The 17,588-nt window shown below is 48.9% G+C and overlaps 1 protein-coding gene across 1 annotated transcript in view; it reads right to left on the bottom strand.

The window, feature by feature from the left end:
- The window catches only part of COL15A1 (collagen type XV alpha 1 chain), a 111,061-nt gene that overhangs the window by 41,342 nt on the left and 52,131 nt on the right, over positions 1-17,588 (bottom strand). The window contains 8 exon segments of the mRNA XM_021066594.1: positions 4,782-4,844; positions 5,412-5,537; positions 6,648-6,740; positions 7,909-7,968; positions 12,374-12,514; positions 13,069-13,212; positions 14,336-14,479; positions 15,770-15,925. Coding sequence (XP_020922253.1) covers positions 4,782-4,844; positions 5,412-5,537; positions 6,648-6,740; positions 7,909-7,968; positions 12,374-12,514; positions 13,069-13,212; positions 14,336-14,479; positions 15,770-15,925 — 927 coding nt within the window.

Below are 17,588 nucleotides of genomic sequence, written 5' to 3'. Positions count from 1 at the left end.
AAAACTGGACAGCTGTATGTAAATCAATGAAACTAGAATACACTATCACACCATGCACAAAAATAAACTCAGAATGGCTTAAAGACTTAAACATATGACACCATAAAACTCCTAGAAGAGAACATAGGCAAAATATCCTCTGACACGAACTGTACAAATGTTTTCTTAGGTCAATCTCCCAAAGCAGTAGAAATAACAAAAATAAACAAATGGGATCTAATCAAACTTAAAGCTTTTGCACAGCAAAGGAAATCATTTAAAAAAAAAAGAGAGACAACCTACAAAATGAGAGAAAAATAGTTGAAATGATGCAACTGACAAGGGCTTAAATTCCAAAATATACAAATAACTTATACAACTCAACAACAACAAAAAAATCCAATCAAAAAATGGGCAGAAGGCCTACATAGACATTTATCTAAAGAAGACATATGGATGGCCAGCAGGCACAAGAAAAAATGCTCGACATCACTAATTATTAGAGAAATGCAATCAAAATTACAATGAGGTACCACTCACACTGGTCAGAATGGCCATCATTAATAAGTCTGCAAGTAACAAATGCTGGAGAGGGTGTGGAGAAAAGAGAACCCTCCTACACTGTTGGTGGGAGTTTAAATTGGTACAACCACTATGGAAAACAGTATGGAGGCTTCTCAGAAAACTAAATAGAGAACAACCATATGATCCAGCAACCCCATTCCTGGGTATGAAAACCATAATTTAAAAAGATACATGTACCCCTATGTTCACTGCAGCACTATTCACAATAGCCAAGACACGGAGAGAACCTAAATGTCCATCGACAGATGAATGGATTAGGAAGATGTGGTACGTATATACAATGGAATACTATTTGACCATAAAAAAGAAAGAAAGAATGCCATTTACAGCAACGTGGATGAACTTAGAGATTATCATACTAATTATAGTCAGAAAAAGACAAATTCTGTATGATATCACTTATATGTGGAATCTTAAAATATGGCACAAATGAACCTATCTACAAAACAGAAACAGACTCAGAGATATAGTGAACATTCTTATGGTTGCCAAGGGGTTGGAGGGAGGAGTGGGATAAATTGGGAGATTGAGGTTAATAGATGCAAACTACTATGTTTAGAATGGATAGCAAATAAGGTTCTATCATATAGCACCAGAAACTATATCCAATCTCTTGGGATAGACCGTGATGGAATATAAGAAAGGTAATGTATATATGACAGTACAGCAGAAATTGGCACAACATTGTAAATCAACTGTACTGTAATAAAAAAATTTTAAAAAGAAATTTTGACTCATTATGGTCACCTGATTTGTTAAAGACACTGTTAGAATTCATCATACAACATCAAAAAACCTAGCACATACACATTTTTTTTCTTTGTCACGGTTTCTGAGACAGAACAATTTGCTGCCTTGTAGATGTCTGCTGGTTTTGCTCATGATGCCTGTTACACTGGTAACTTCAATTTGCTACCATTACAATTGACTATGGTTTATTTGCTTTTATCTAGGCCCAAGTCCAGATTTTGCATCAAACACGCATGATGCTTAAAGAACATATAAAATAAGAAAATCAGACCAGTATTAGAGTGCTTAACTGAAACAAACTGTAACAAGCTCTAAACCCATTACTGGCTCCTGCTTAAGAGCCACTCACCACTCGGATTCTTGGGGGACACCCTGTTCTTTACTCCCCAAGATTTAAAAAATTACTCAAAGCCAGGCTGGGATTCTTAGAGAAAGGGAAGGTGATGATAATTGACTTGCATTGCTCATATCTCAGGAGGAGCTGGTTTTATAATATCAAACAGAGACATGCAGCAGCTCAGTGAGATTATTCACAATCAGTTACTGGGAGCTTAGCATTGCTCAGCCATTCTGGACACTGAAGGAAATTACAAACACAAACGCTTTTCTGCCTGGGTGTCCCAGCACCTTTTGAGACTGAAGAATAACATGAATGAATCACACTATGAAAGAAAGAAAAGAATGATAACTACTGGTCCTAGATCCATGCTGAAAGACTGGATGGCAGAATCTGCCATGTAAAAGCAGAAAGCAATTTTTCTGAGGTCTGCCTCTCACAAGTTCTTCAGCATCCTTTCCAGAAGCATTCTATAGATGAGAAAGCAGGCCATTCCTTGCCCATTCCTTTTTGGGCTAAATTTCTCAGAGCAGCTTCTTATCTTAAATGGGGGGAAATAAATTAAGGAATATTTCTCATTGAACTCAACATAAAATAATCTATTCGATAAATTCTTAATGACCATCCACATTTTGATGACAATCCTGTTTTGAAAATGATTATACATAACAATATTTTTTGCCAGCCAAATAAACTGGATCTTTTTTTTTTTTCTTTCTTTCTTTTTTTTTGGCTGAATCCGTGGCATAATGGAAATTCCCAGGCTAGAAGTCGAACCGGAGCTACAGCTGCCGGCCACAGCCACAGCCACATCCACAGCAATGCAGGATCTGAGCCAAGTCTTCAACCTACGCCACAACTCACAGCAACATCAAAGCCTTATCGCACTGAGTGAAGCCAGGGATCAAATCCACATCCTCATGGAGACTAGTCGGGTTTACTACTGCTGAGCCACAAAGGGAACTCCTAAACTGGATCTTATTCCTTAGGGAAACCCTATTTGAGACAACTATCTAGACTGATCTGTGTGCCCTGCAGATGAGAACAGAGGCTGATGTCTCAGTAGCAGGAGGAACAACCTCCTTGCAAGTGTCCATGCAACCCAGGAAGGCATTCCCTGGGCAGGAAATGAGTCCCCTGTCATTGGAGGTGTGGAAACTTAAACAGAGATTGTGGAGGAGAATCAAGGCTGAAATATATCATTCGATTTAATATTGTGTGACATCCCTGAGATTATTCATTTTCTTTAGCATGTTTTGTTGTTATTTCACATCCAGACCACTCTCTTTGGTTTACCTTTTTGGGGGTGGGGGCGTGGATATCATTTGCAAGTTTTCTCCCCAGTTCTCCAGAAGCAAATTTCCAAACCCTTCTAAAGTCTGCTTTTCCTTGAGCAGAAAACATCATGTACATAGGGCAAGAAATTAGACCTCATACCAAAGTTCAGGGGGGAAAATGTAATTTATCTCCCACAATTATCCTGGGCAAGCCTGCCGTCCTGCACAGAACCGGGTCTCTGAGCAGCTGCAAAGGTGCGCCTGCATGGGTGTTTGCTGAGGATGTGGGCCTGGGTATTTTTAAGTCTGAGCAGTCTGGGAGGGGTGTGCGGGGGAGGGGGCCATTTAGGGGTGGGTGGAGGAAGCTGGTAAGAAAACCAGGGAAGATGAGGGTAAGTCTGCGATGTTTCCTGCAAATTTTATGAAATAGTTGGTACCTGTAACATGAGTTCTGTAAGGCTCAACAACTGTTTCTTTCTTTTTCTGAGAAGCGAGCTTTCCACGAAAACCAAGTTTCTCTTTCAACTCAAATAAACACACTTGAAGAGCTGACGGAACTGGAAATTCAGTTCAGTGACGATGGTGGTGTCTAGGGAGTCAGTATTTTCCGGGACTTTGTCCAGGTAGGTTACACAGAAGGCTTCCACTCCCCAGCCCAGCTGGGACAGACCCTCCCTCCTCTGAACCCCAATAAGGCTCACAATTGCATCTCTAGAAGGAAGCTCACCTTATCTTTATTGCCCCTCTTTGCGGAACACAGCTTATCTCATCAACCAGGCTGGGAACACTGAAGGGGCAGGAAGCACCCCTACAGCACCACAAGGGCTTAAGAATCAGAAGACCAGCCACTTACAGAGAAAGAAGAGAGTGAGGGTCTGCGAGACTCTGGGAATGGAGGATTCAAGTGGCACCTGGAGAAAGTTTCATTCACTCATTCAACACTCACAGAAGCTGTGCTAGGTTCTAAGGATACACAGATAGCACCAGTGCTCCGTTTGTCAGGGTGGGATGGGAAGCAGACTGGTCTGCTAACAGCTTTAGTGTCCCAGTGGAATCAGTACTGTGCTAATGGGAAATGGAGGAAGGAGGGCCACTTTCTGCTCCTCAGGAGTCCAGGTGAGCTCCCCAGAGGATATATCTAAACTGGGTCTGGGAGGATGAGGAAAGGGAAAGACATCCCAGACAGAGAGGAAACCATGGGCAAAGGCCAGAGGGTTGTGCAAGCCTGGAGCCTTTCAGTAGGACTGGCTGGCTGGCCCAGAAGGTGGAAAAGCCACAGGAGGTGGAGCTAGAAAGGCAGGTGGGGGGCAGGTGGGGGGCAGGTGGGGGCTTGAAGTTTGCACACAGTGAGGGTTCTGTCCTACAGGCAACAGAGCCACTGGTATCTTATCAGCAAAGAGGCCAGTGAGTGATGAGCGCCTGCTGGGCAGGTGGGTGGAGGCTGCACTGCAGGTGGACAGAAGGGGGCACCGGCAAAGAGCCTGATGCCACACTGGGTGACGAGAGGTGAATGTCAGGTCAGGGCGAAGAGGGAGGTGAGAGGTGTGGATGTCAGAGTGGCCAGTCTTGGCAATGGGTAGATCACGGCAGGAAAGGGGGAAGAGGGAGGAGTTAGAGAAGACTCTGCTTTTGAGTCCAGGTGACTGGGTGGATGGTGGTGCCATTCACTGAAGCTGGGGACAGGCGAGAGTGGACAGGGGAAGATGCCGAGTGCAGGTTTGGGCATAAAGAGCCCTGGGCTGGCGACATCCAACTGAGAGGTCCAGGATGGGATTAGAGGCAAGGTCAGGCTTAGAGGCCAGAGAGGTAGGCTGATGGTTCCGGGGGTTGGGACCCTCCCCGCTTCACCGTACCTTCTCCCCTTTCATTCCAGGAAGGCCAGAGGCGCCGTCAAGTCCAGGCTTCCCCTCGGGGCCCTGAAAAACAGCAAGGACAATCAGCCCACAACATCTCTGGTTAGAATTAAATATGAACCCTATTTGGGAAAGGAGGCCAGGGCTGGGAGGACCCAGCAGGTGAGGCCAGGGTCCAGGGCCTTGTATTCTTCCACAACAGTACACTTGTGCTGGCCCCAGTTGTGCACCTGCTGGCTGTGCACCTGTGGCCAAGTATCCTTCATTCTTTGGGTCCCATTTTCTCTAATGCAGGGGAGTCAGGGGCAGGGCTGGACTAGATGGTCTCTGGAGGTGTCCCCTTGCCACAGGCCCCGCACAGATTCCCTATGATTCTAAGATTCCACAAGCCTGCTTTTCTTTACTGACTAAGATAAAGCAGCGAAACAATGTGTAGGATGATGCTTTTCTTGGCTCTTACTCCTTATGAGTCTTAGTAATGTCTTGGCTGAGGAGGCTTTTGTTTACAAACACTAGCTAGCTGCTCCCTTCCCCATCGTGAGCCTTAGCGCTGGGATCTGCAGTCTGTACCCCTCCCTGGCTAAAGGAAGCCCCATGGGCACAGAGGGGGTGATGACTTCAGCAGCTCACCGGGGGACCAGGTTCACCAGCGGGTCCATCCTCTCCAGGAGATCCAGGGGGTCCCACGAAAACATCAGTTCCTGGTCTTCCTGGGATCCCAGGTAAGCCAGGCGGGCCCGGGGGGCCTGGGGGACCCTAAAAACAGACACCCTGTTAAGGAACAGTGTGGGAGAGGACAAATATATATGTTCTATTCGTTCCCTCCATTCCTGACAACAACCCTACAAGTAGAGACTGATGTTCCCACTTACAAGAGAGGGAGCCTAAGACTCGGTGAGACGATATGACTGGCTCAAGGGCTCACACAGCTAAGTAGCAGAAGAGCTGGGATTTGAATCCCAGTCTTTTAAATTCCAGATCATAGCATATTTTCTCCATAGATGTGTGTAGACAATAAGAATCCTATTTGTTAGAATTCTCAGAGGTGCTCTAATTTACTTTTCTGATTATCCAAGAGGTCAGTCCCAAACTGCCTATTGTTAACCCTTGTTTGAAATATCCCTTTCCCCTTGGGCAGGGGTGGCTGATCCCACCAGCTTGGACATCCCAGCTGGGTCTCGCCACCCATCCACTGAGTCCCGAACCCTTCCATCCCTGTCATGATGAGTGGGCAGAGGGCAGGCCAGTGGAGCCTTCTAGGTGTGGATTCAGCACAGGGGCTCGGAGGAAGGGATGGAGATGAGGTTGAGGCCCTGGGGACAGAGGCACCACCCAAGCTGGAGAAGAAGGTGCTCCCAGGGGAAAATCTAGAGGGACCAGCCTTGGGCAAGAAGCTGGGGGAGCAAGAGGTGCCAAAAGCACAAAGAGTGGTCTGGTGAGGTAGGGAGGGGGCTGCCTCAGGGAGGATTTTGAGAGGGGTCTGGAAGGCAAAGTGTGACATGCCAGTAGGTCTCTGTAATGGCTAAGGGGGTGGGGGGCAGAGGCAAACTGTAGAGGTGAAGGACCTGGACAATACTTGCTGTGGGACAGCCGGCGGGAGCAGGCTGCCTGGGCAAGGAGGCAAGCGTGGATGTGGGGGCCCCGACTATAAACCAAGGCTCAGACTCACTTAAAAGAAACCTGTTCAAAGATGCAAATGCCAAACATATGCAATATAGAGAGGAGAGTATAGCGAATTCTAGGAGCCCACCCAGTTATTAGCCGTGGCCAGTCTGGTTTCATCTATTATTGGCCCCTGAGTCCCTCCCTCCTGGATTCTTGGGAAGGTGACCCCAGACACCAGACCACGTAGCCCTTCACACTCACTCTTAACAGCTCCTCACTGCGCACGGGGTCACCAGAGCCAGAGCCGATGTCCAAGCCCCAGCCCAGGCTGGAGCCCTCAGCCTCTGCTCCCGCCTGCAGAGAGAAAGTTCCCCCGACTTGTTTCACCTGCCACTCTCCAAGGACCGCTGTGTCACTGAACGTTTTCCCATACTCTGTGGCCCGACAACGGCTGCTGCCAACTTTCCATCTGGCCTTTCCTCCCACTCACTCTACAGCTGCCCTCCCCACTCACCCCCTCTCAACACACAGCCTATCCTCACACACAGGACACTCTTTCCCATCCTCTCAGTCTCTTTTCTTGCCTTTTGAATCCCTATGCATCCTTCAAGGCCCAGGTCCATGGTCACCTCCTCCATGAAGCCCCACCCAACTCCATTTTCTATATATATATATATATATATATATATATATATATATATTATTTTTTTTTTTTTTTGGTCTTTTCTAGGGCTGCTCCCATGGCATATGGACAGTCCCAGGCTAGGGGTCAAATCGGAGCTGTAGCCACTGGCCTACACCACAGCCACAGCAATGTGGGATCTGAGCCTCGTCTGCAACCTACACCACAGCTCATGGCAACGCTGGATCCTTAACCCACTGAGCAAGGCCAGGGATCGAACCCGTAACCTCATGGTTCCTAGTCGGATTTGTTAACCACTGTGCCAGGACGGGAACTCCCCAACCCCATTTTCAGACAGAGTTCCTAATCCGTCCCCACCAGCCTCTGTGGAGGGCTTGATATAGTGGGAGGACCCTCCAACATGAAGCTCAGTTGTGTGTGTCTATCCACCACGCTAGACTAGGACCCCACCAGGGCTGAACTAATCCCAAGACGCCTTTGGTGCCCAGTGTCCTGCATGAGGTCTGGCACCGAGAAGGCACTCCGTGTGTAATTGTTGAATACTATCAGGTTAGATTCCTCCAAAGAACTAAAGGGACTTTCCAGAAATACCTTTCTGGTACTTAATTCCTGAAAACGGGAACAAGGCAAATCCTAATTGTGGACAAAAGAGGGGCTGGGTTAGGGGTTAGAGCTGAGTTTAGGAAAGTGATAGGGATGAGGAGGTGCTGCACAGCTAGACTGGGGGGCTTGGGGACTGCCTGGGGGAGTGGGGAGGGGAAAGGGCAGAGGTTTGACCGGGGCACTTGGGGGCCGATAGGAGGAATCCGCCTGAGGTTGCTTTGTGCATCCCGGGGCCCCGCACACCGTGCACATGATAAGCCTGGGTGGGGATCTCACCGTGGGTCCAGCAGGCCTGGTAGGTGGAGGGGGGCCAGGAAGCCCCTCCCCTTCTTCACCCTAAAGAGAACAAGATGTCATCAGAGCGCTGGGCACCCCTTCCCACTGTCCCCTCGTCTCTCTCCAGACACTGTGCTCATCTTAAGTTAAGAGGAGGCTTATGCAGGAGTTCTAGATCCAATTTGCTAAGCCTATAAAGTTTTCCACTTAATTAAAAGTTTTCCATTTAAACCTCCCCACAACCCAGAGAGAAGCTTCCCCATCTCTTGTGGGAATGAACGGGGGGTGCATGGCCCTCTCACTCACTGCCCTTGGGGACACTGAGATTTAAAATCTTGGGAAAGACATTCCAGAGCACCCATTCCCTTTACCCTCCTTGTGCTTTTAAACCATTTGCTCAGGAATCGGGGCCTCCATTTCACATGGCAGGTTCCTGACACAGGCACGTGGGGCGTCTGTCTTCATCAGTGATGTGTCGGATTGGAATGCGTCTTTCTCCTTTCAATGCCCTCACCTCCTTGCCATGACCTCTTTCCCCTTGCCTCTCTCTCAGAGATTTAAAAAAAAAAAAAAAATTCTCATTGCAAAAGTCAGAAGCTCCCTTGAAGGAGAAACCACCATGGATTACAAACCCTACAAACCTCCACAGTTTTAGCACTTTAAGGCCACAACTGCTGACTCTTAGGGAGGGTATTTCCTTCTATGTTTTTTGCATGTGTCTGTTTGTTTGTTATTTTACTTTTATTTATTTATTTTGGCATAGGTCTATTTTTCAATAATTAAGACCACACAGTAGACTCAAGTTCATAACCAGCTTTTTTCTTTCTTTCTTTCTTTTTTTTTTTTTTTTTTTTTTTGTCTTCTTGTCATTTATTGGGCTGATCCCATGGCATATGGAGGTTCCCAGGCTAGGGATCCAATTGGACCTGTAGCCGCCAGCCTACACCACAGCCACAGCCACGCGGGATCCGAGCCGTGGCTGTGACCTACACCACAGCTCACAGCAACGCCAGCCAGATCCTTAACCCACTGAGCAAGGCCAGGGATCGAACCTGCAACCTCATGGTTCCTAGTCGAATTCGTTAACCCCTGAGCCACGATGGGAACTCCATAACCAGCTTTTCTCATTTAACATTATACGGTAAGTATTTCTGTCCATCATTAACTACTCCTAGTGAAGTGTAATTTCAATAGCTGTATCATGTTCTATTGTTTGAATATCCTTTACTTCAGTTAACCCTCCTATTTTTGGCCCATTAAACTGTGTCCAGTTTTTTCCCCACTGGACAATACTGAGATTAACATCCTTGGACACAAAGCCTTTTTTACATACCAGACTATCTCCTTTGGGATCGATTCCTAGAACAAATGGGTCTGGGTCAACAATACACAGTTCTATGGTGTTAATACATGTCGACAAAGAACTTTTTAGAAATAGTAGACAACCGCTCTGCCACCAGCATGGCTGCTCTCACCAAGGCCCTCCGCAAGCACCAACTTCTCAAAGCAGAAAATATAAAAGACCTAAAGACAACTGACCCAGTTTCTCCACAAAATCAAAAAGGAACAGGTAGGTGGGAGACAATCACAGACTAAAGGAGACTGAAGAGACACATCAATCAAACACAATGGAGACCTTGGCGTTCCCGTTGTGGCGCAGTGGAAACGAATCCGACTAGGAACCATGAGGTTGCAGCTTCACTCAGTGGGTTAAGATCCCTGGCCTTGTTCAGTGGGTTAAGGATCCGGCGTTGCTCTGAGCTGTGGTGTAGATCGCAGACATAGCTCAGATCCTGTGTTGCTGTGGCTGTGGTGTAGGCCAGCAGTAACAGCTCCAATTAGACCCTTAGCCTGGGAACCTCCATATGCCGCAGGAACAGCCCTCAAAAGACAAAAGACAAAAAAAAAAAAAAATGTAGACCTTGTTTAGATTCAGTTCAAACCAACTGTAAAAAGGGATTTTTAAACAAACGGACATGTAAGATAACATCAAGAAACCATTGTTATTTTGATAATATGATTATCCATTAATCCAAATAATGATTTCCATTTATTTCCACTGATGGATGACACTGTGGCTAAGGGAAAAAATGTCCCAGATCAACCAATTACCAATATACATCAATGTCTATGTGTTTTAAATGATAGGATGTTGGGGACTGGCTTTAAAATACCCCAGGCTTCTCCTTCCCTCTACCCCAAAAAGACGGCTGTAGGAGGCAGAACATATAAAGCACAACTGGCATAATGTTGCTGAGTGATGTCTGTGTGGGGAGTTTATTATAGTATTCTAAGTCCTCTTGTGAATTTTTAGAGTGTCCATCATAATAATTTTTTGAAAAAGAAAAAGGAGAACTGATTCTATGTGAAGGTGCATTGCCAGCCAATACCACTGCACCCGAGATGGCTTCACCCCAGGGAGATACAGTCTTGGTGTTTTGTGTGTCCCTTGGGGAGAGGAACAGAAGAGCAGGGGACCTTGTTTAGGAAGTCACAGTGCAGGAGCTGGGGGCCCAGAGGCATCACAGCAAGCAGCCTGGCGACTTCCACGTTCATGGCCTACAGAGTCTCCAGGGAGCCTGAGCCCCAGCACTAGAGGTTCCTCCACGGGTCTGGCAGTGGACTTGTTCACCTGCGGTGGCCTTGGCTTTACAGGTGGCTCTAAGATGCAGATAGGGTTAAAAATCAGAACTTTGGTTTACCTTCTCCTTTTAGGGACAGCAGCCCTAACACTCATGACAACCCAGAACCTCAGCCAGCTTCCCGGCTCCCCAGTCTAGGGGCCTCTCCTCCACACTGCACACTCAGGGAGGCGCCAGGCACGAGCTCTGCAGGCCAGTGTGCCTAGGTTCAAATCCTGGCCCTGCTTTAGGGGCATACCACAGCAGGCAGGTTTCTCTACCTAAGTCTCACTCCCCTCACGCAGAGAATGGAGATGGTTCACCTCGTATGAGAGCGGTGGTGTGCAGAGAATCAGAGGGACTTGGAATCCAGAGTGCCTCATAAATGTCAGTGCAAACGGCTTACTTCCTGCTCCTTGACTGTTAGTTCCTTGGAGACAGAACGAAGTCACATTCATCTCACTCCCCGAGGGTCTAGACCAAAGGACCTGAATTGCTGTGTGCTGAGTCAGTGAGCACATCACTGAGTGAACGAACAACCGAATTAAAGAGACTGTAGCAGTGCTTGAGGAGCACTGGGTATTCAGGACTCTCAGCAGGCTCTCAGATGATGTCCCATCCTACAACTCCTTCCATCCCGGGTCACCCCAGAGCACTGCAGCCAAGGGACCACAAGCCTGTAGCTTGAGTCAAGGCTCTGAGAGCATGTGTGACCAAGGGCTACTCGGGGAACTGGCGGGCCCCCAAGTTGGTCACCAGTCGAAAATTTTCCTTTAAAAATATTGACACTTAGAGGACAATTTAATTCCCTGGTTCACACAAGTCCATGCAGAGGACCAGCTCTGGTCTTAGAAAAGACACAAAGTCATAGCCCTTAAGTGGTGACAACCTTACGCGTGTGCAGAGCTTTCCAAATACACCCTAAGCTGCATTCTGACTTGACCCCACAGCCATCTTCTTTTACGGATGATGAAACTGAGGCCCAAAGAATAGGATTTGCATGAGGTCCCACAGTTATAGCCCAGAATCATAGAAACTCCTGTTGGAAGGGACTTGAAGGTCACTTTTTACACGTACGCACTTTCTGGGCTTCTATGTTCTCTACAGTCCCTGCCAAGTCTTACAAGCTTTCCTACCTTCAGGATGGAATCTCGTGACAGCAGAGATGAGCCTTTGTATATTTGGGCAGCTCTGCCCATTAGAAAGTTCTCATTTCAATTTAAAAAGTGGGCAGGGAGTTCTTTTTGTGGCTCAGCAGGTTAAGGACCCACTGTTGCCTCTGTGAGGATGAGGGTTCCATCCCTGGCCTTGCTCAGTGGGTCAAGGATCTGGTGTTGCCACAAGCTGCAGCATAGGCTGCAACTGCAGCTCTGATTCAACCCCTAGCTTGGAAACTTCCATATGCTAGAGGTGTGGCTATAAAAAAAAGGGGGGAAAAAAAGAGCTGGCAATTTGGAGTGTTCCCTGGTGGCCTAGTAGTTAAGGATTCAGCATTGTCACTGCTGTGACCTGGGTTTGATCCCTGGCCCAGGAACTTCTGCATGCCTTAGACACAGCCAAAAAAAAATTCAAGAAGTGGGTAATTTGGGGTACAAAGCCAGGTGCTCTAGGTTTTTACCTCTTGCTTTTTCTTCTACAAACTTCAGCTTCCTGGTGTGTTGGACACCAAGATGGACAACCCTCAAGTGCCCAAATTCTGCACTTTGCGAACAAAAATGAAAACCCACCTCCGGGAAAGCCCAGGGCCAGGCCCCTCCCATGACTTCTGGCCTTTCTTTCTCTCCTCTGTAAGACTGGCCACATCAAATCTTCATTCCTCTACGTAAAGTGAAACTTTCACTTACCGGAGCACCCCCTCTTTCAGGAGCCACTGTGGGTAAGGGCAGTGGGGGCCCTTCAGGGGGAACACCACTCAGCTCTTCTGCCCCAGATGAAATAAGGGGCTCTTCTGTTGCAGCTGCTGCTAAGTCATCATCGCCAGGACCCTGAAAAGCCAAACCAACCCGAGGAATCACATCTCACCCATGATGCAACAATGCATACCGCTGCCGGTGAGTTTGGTTGACTGTTCCTTTTGTGACACTAGCCCAATTTCAAGGCACTTTCCCACCTACAACTGTCACTACCCCCAACACATTCACAGATGTACAAAGTTGGGACCCGAGCACAGATTTGTAATCCTCTTCTGAGACATGCATCGCCTCTAAGCCCCTTCCCCAGCCATGGTGCTCAGTGCCTCTACGCCCCAGCAGACCCCCCCACCACAGCTGACCACCCCCGTCTAACTTGGGACCACACTCTGAGAAAGTTCTCCTTGGACAAAGCCAGGGGTCACAGGGTCAGGGCAAAGCCTGCCTCCCAACCCACCCTGCCACACTCCTTCAGTTACTGCCTGCCCCCCTCCAGTTGGTGTCCATGCACTTGGCTCTAGTGTAGCTGCCCGTGCACTTGGCTCTGGGAAGGCCAGCAACTGCTCCTACCTTGAGACCCTGACCTCTATCCCTGCTGTGGGTCAGGTAGGCTGCTAGGGGATACTTACAGAAGTGAACACTTGCTCGGGGGCCACTGTGGGTATGAGTGGAGCCAGGCCATCGGTGGGGACCCTGCTGGCTTCTTCCTCAAAAGTGCTGAGAGGCGCTTTTGCTGTAACTGCTGTTGTTAAACTTTCTTCATGGACTGGACCCTAAAACAAAATTGACATAAGGGCCGGGCCACCTCAAGTACACCCCTGCTCAGGTGGGGGAGGTTGCAGCTCCCAGCAACACTGGATCCTTCACCCACTGAGCAAGGTCAGGGATCAAACCTGCATCCTCATGGACACTAGTCAGGTTCATTTCCACTGAGCCACAATGGGAACCCCACCCAAGTTTATTCTTTTTTTGTTGTTGTCTTTTTTTTTTTTTTTTTTTTTTTTTGTCTTTTCTAGGGCTGCACCCACGGCATCTAGATGTTCCCAGGCTACGAGCCTAATCGGAGCTGTAGCCAGCCAACCTACACCAGAGCCACAGGAACGTGGGATCTGAGCCACATCTGCGACCTGCGCCACAACTCTTGGCAACACTGGATCCTTAACCCACTGAGCAAGGCCAGGGATCGAACCCACAACCTCATGGTTCCTAGTCGGATTCGTTAACCACTGAGCCACAACGGGAACTCCCCAAATTTATTCTTAATTACAGTTATGATGAGGCCTTCCAAGGAGAAGTTTGTGCTACCATGAACATGTCTGATGGGGAGCCTTCACAGCCTGGAAGGTACATCCCTGATAAAATGGTGTTTGAGCTGAACTTGGAAAGATGACAGGGATTAAAGGAGAGAAGGAGGAGGAGGAAGAAAAGGTTCCAGGCAGAGAGGAGAGGGTATGGAAAGATTCTAAGGCAAGAAGGAAGAGGCGTATTGAAGAAACTGAAAGCAAGCCAGGAAGGCTGAAGAGCCAGGAGCAGGGACAGGTGCAATGGACAGAGCTTGCACCCCGAAATGGGTCAGGGCAGCACCTCCATCACCTTCTCCTCTCAACACAGCACCCCTCCACCTGGCTCCGGACCTGTGCATCAACCCTGCGACTCACTCCCACCTCACTGACTCCCCCATCTCCCCACAGGCCACAGGGGCCATCAGCCTGCTGTCCCTATGCCTCCAGGGGCCACGGCACACTCAGGGCCTGGCAAACTCCACCACTGAGGGGGTGTTTGCTCAGAGAGGTGTCCCCTTCCCATTCAGGTTCCTCTGGATTTACGGAACAGAATGGAGATCGGCCCTCTGAGAAGGGCTGTGACCCCAACTTTCCAGCACTTTATACTTCTTACCCCTTCCCCAGGGTCCTGTGTGGACATGGAGAGGGTCAGTTCCCCCGTGGGCACACTGCCAGCCTCTGCCTCCCCAGGACTGCTGACGAGCACCTCGGCCTCCTCTGCTGCTGTCACTGCTGAACCTTCTTCATCATCTGGACCCTGGAGAGGAAGGCATCATAAGGGCCCCATCACTGATCCCCTATGCTGGAGCCAATCAGTGCATCCCCCCGGCCCCGCATCCTTCCCGTATCTCTCACTTTCTGGCACGTGCCCATTCACACCCTTACATGACTGCCCCAAATGTGGCCCTATACAGAAGACTGGGCCTCACATACCACTCAAGGGTTGAGCACCTCTGGGCTTCCCCCCACACTCCCGCAACCTCAGTGACATGCTGTCATGGTTCTCGCCGTCCTCCTTCCATGACTCCTAAGAGTGCAGTTTCTGCTGAGCACCCAAGTTATAGTGCTCGGACAAAACCCAGGTCCTCAAATGCACAGCTTTCTTGGTGACAGGGCTCGCTGACCTCAGCCACCCCTTCCTCACCTCACTCTCCCAGCTCAGTGCCCTCCGCCTTCCCCCCCCTCACATTCCTTAAGCTGCCCTCCCCGAGGTCACCACCATCATGGTGGGTGACAGATCTGATGGATGCTTTCCAGGCCTTTATTCACTGGGACCCTTGGCCGCAGCTGACATCACTGGCCACTCCTGGAGAAAACCAACACCACCCCTGGCCCAGACTGAGATGCAGCCTCCAAACTCGCCCCTGCCTCCAGGCTTGCTTCCCCCATCCTTTCCCGCTCAGGAGTCTGGTAATCTTTCTAAGATCTGACTCTGACTGCCTTGTTTCCCCCCTTTAATACCCTTCAGTGACTCCCCACTTCTGCTGAACACTCAGGCTCTTGTCCCGGCATCGCAGTGGTCTCAGGCCTCTCCAGCCATGGTTCTCTTCCCCACTGCTCACACCTGCCCCGCAGGCACGCTGCACTTGCTTAGGACTCTGTATATTCACGCTGATGCCTCCAGGCCTTTGCTCCTGCTCACCCCACCTCCTAGAATACCAGCTCAGTCCCATAACTAGGCTGCTTCTCAGCAGCCCTCTGGTCTCCCCTCTTTGTATCCTTCCCCCAGGAAGGCTTCCTAGACCCAAGCCTGGGCCCCTTTTTGGTGCTCCCCTGGGCTTCTCCTATGGCACCTCCTCCTTCTCTTCCCCAGGAGCTGGGTCTATCCTATCCATCTGGTGCCCAGCACAGTGCAGCACTGCGCAGACACCTGCTAAATGAGTCAACAGATGCCTCAGCCTCCAAATCAGTGTCTACTTGGACTTGGCCCCCCAAGACGGTCACTCTGCATTTTGCAGACAGATGAGAAGACCAGCAACTGCTCCCCCCTGAGAGGCCGCCCAACTTAGAAAAAGGGGAAGTGAATCATGCACTCTGGGCTGCTTACCAGAGTGACCTCTTCCCCGGGGTCCTTGGTAGACATGGAGAGAGTTGGTCCCTCGGTGGGCACACTCTCGGTCTCTGCTTCCCCTGCGGTGCTGATGGTCACCTCGGACTCCACGGCTGCTGCTGTTGCTGCCAAACCTTCCTCCGTATGTGGACTCTGGGAACAAAGGCATCAGAAGAGACCACATCACTTACCCACGGCCCCGATCAATATGCCTGTGGCTGGAGAGAACGGACTGCCTGCACCCCTCCAGCAACTTGCATTTCTGTAGCTTCTTTTCCTCAAAGCACTTTTTAATCTGTGATGTCACCCCAGCTCCACAACTGTCCCCAAGTCCCTGTGGCAGGAGAGACTGCGAGGCACCTGTGTTTCCCATTTGATTCCACGTGTCTGTTCGCCACACCAGTGACTGGGGGATTACTTCCTCCTGAGATGCCTGCCCCAGCACTGGACACTTCCATCGAGCCCCATCTGCATTCCCGTGACCTCCCGCAGGTGCCCATCAGGAGCCAGAAGAACAGGGCAAATATCTTTGCCCATGATGGTGCTTCAGGGATGTGCAGGCAGCAACCCTGTCCTCCTCAGCCTTCTCCAGACTGTATACCCGCCTCTTTCCCTGCGACTCACTTTCTTGGGGAAATTCACAGGCGGATTCTCTGAGAGTTACCCAGCAGATGCAGAGGAAAGAGCAATAGAGAGCAGCTTTAGCTGCTGGTGTCACCACACCAACTGTGTATTAACCTCAGGGTTTGTTTTGTTGCTTTTTAAAAAAAAAAAATGGGGTGGTGTTTTGTTTTGTTGCCAAAAAAAAAAAAGTTCTTTTAGATACCAAAATCACTAGGCTGCTCAGAGTTAGATTTCTTTGCTGCAGGACTTCTCAGAGCCTATAGGAAGAACAACACAGCCTGAACCATTTCCCAGACATACTTGGCCACAGAACCCTTTTTGCATATAACATTAAATCCTTGCAGAATTATGGTCCCTCCAAACAGAAAAAGGATGATGTCACAGGATTTTAAAATAAGAAATTTAAAATAAGGATTTTTTTTTTTCCTGATGCCATGTCAGCTAAAGCCCCAAAGGGCAAGTACATTTCTATAGACCTCAAGTAATCTCTATGTTCTAAAAAAAAAAAAAAAAAAAAAAAAAAGAGCCAGACTACTCAATTGGGACATTCTAAGAGACAAAGAAATGGAGTCAGTTCCACCAGCATTAACCCATCATCTGCCTCCAGGCTATACAAGAAAAGGTAAAGGATTCATTTAGGGGTTGAGTAAGAGAGTAAGAGATTAGAGAGTAAGAATTTCTTTGGAGACAATTTTCAGGGTGATACCCGCCCTTCTCCCCCCTCAAACCATTTGATGAGCTGGATATATTCTCTTTGGACTTTGGGAGGCAAAGGAACTGGTGTTTGATTCCCTCTGGGGAAATACCAAAGGCAAAGCAGAGAGCTGTCTAGATGCAGAGCGAAGAGAGAGAGACAGAGGGTCATGTCTGTCCTGCAGTTGTTTTCCTGGTGATGGAACGCTAGGACACTCCAAAGGGAGCCGGCTAAAGCCGTCCTGGGATGGACTGCACCTGAAGGGCCCTTGGAGTGTCAAAGTGACTGACCAGCCTGGAGTGGAAGCCCAGCAGGGAGTTAAAAGGCCAAAAATAGAACTTGGGTCCTGGATCCCCTGCAGGAGGACCACTGAGGAATCACAAAAGCCTCCATGAGAGAACACCCCAGTAATCAGACATCTTCCCCACAGAAGCCCAGATCACAGTCTGACCAGCCACACAAAACCATGCCTTTTTTTCCAGGTGGGCCAGACTCTGC

Source organism: Sus scrofa, chromosome 1 (genome assembly GCF_000003025.6).
Source record: "Sus scrofa isolate TJ Tabasco breed Duroc chromosome 1, Sscrofa11.1, whole genome shotgun sequence".
NCBI lineage: Eukaryota > Metazoa > Chordata > Mammalia > Artiodactyla > Suidae > Sus > Sus scrofa.
The sequence above is the reverse complement of the archived record's forward strand: the minus strand, read 5'-3'. Positions and strand labels throughout refer to the sequence as shown.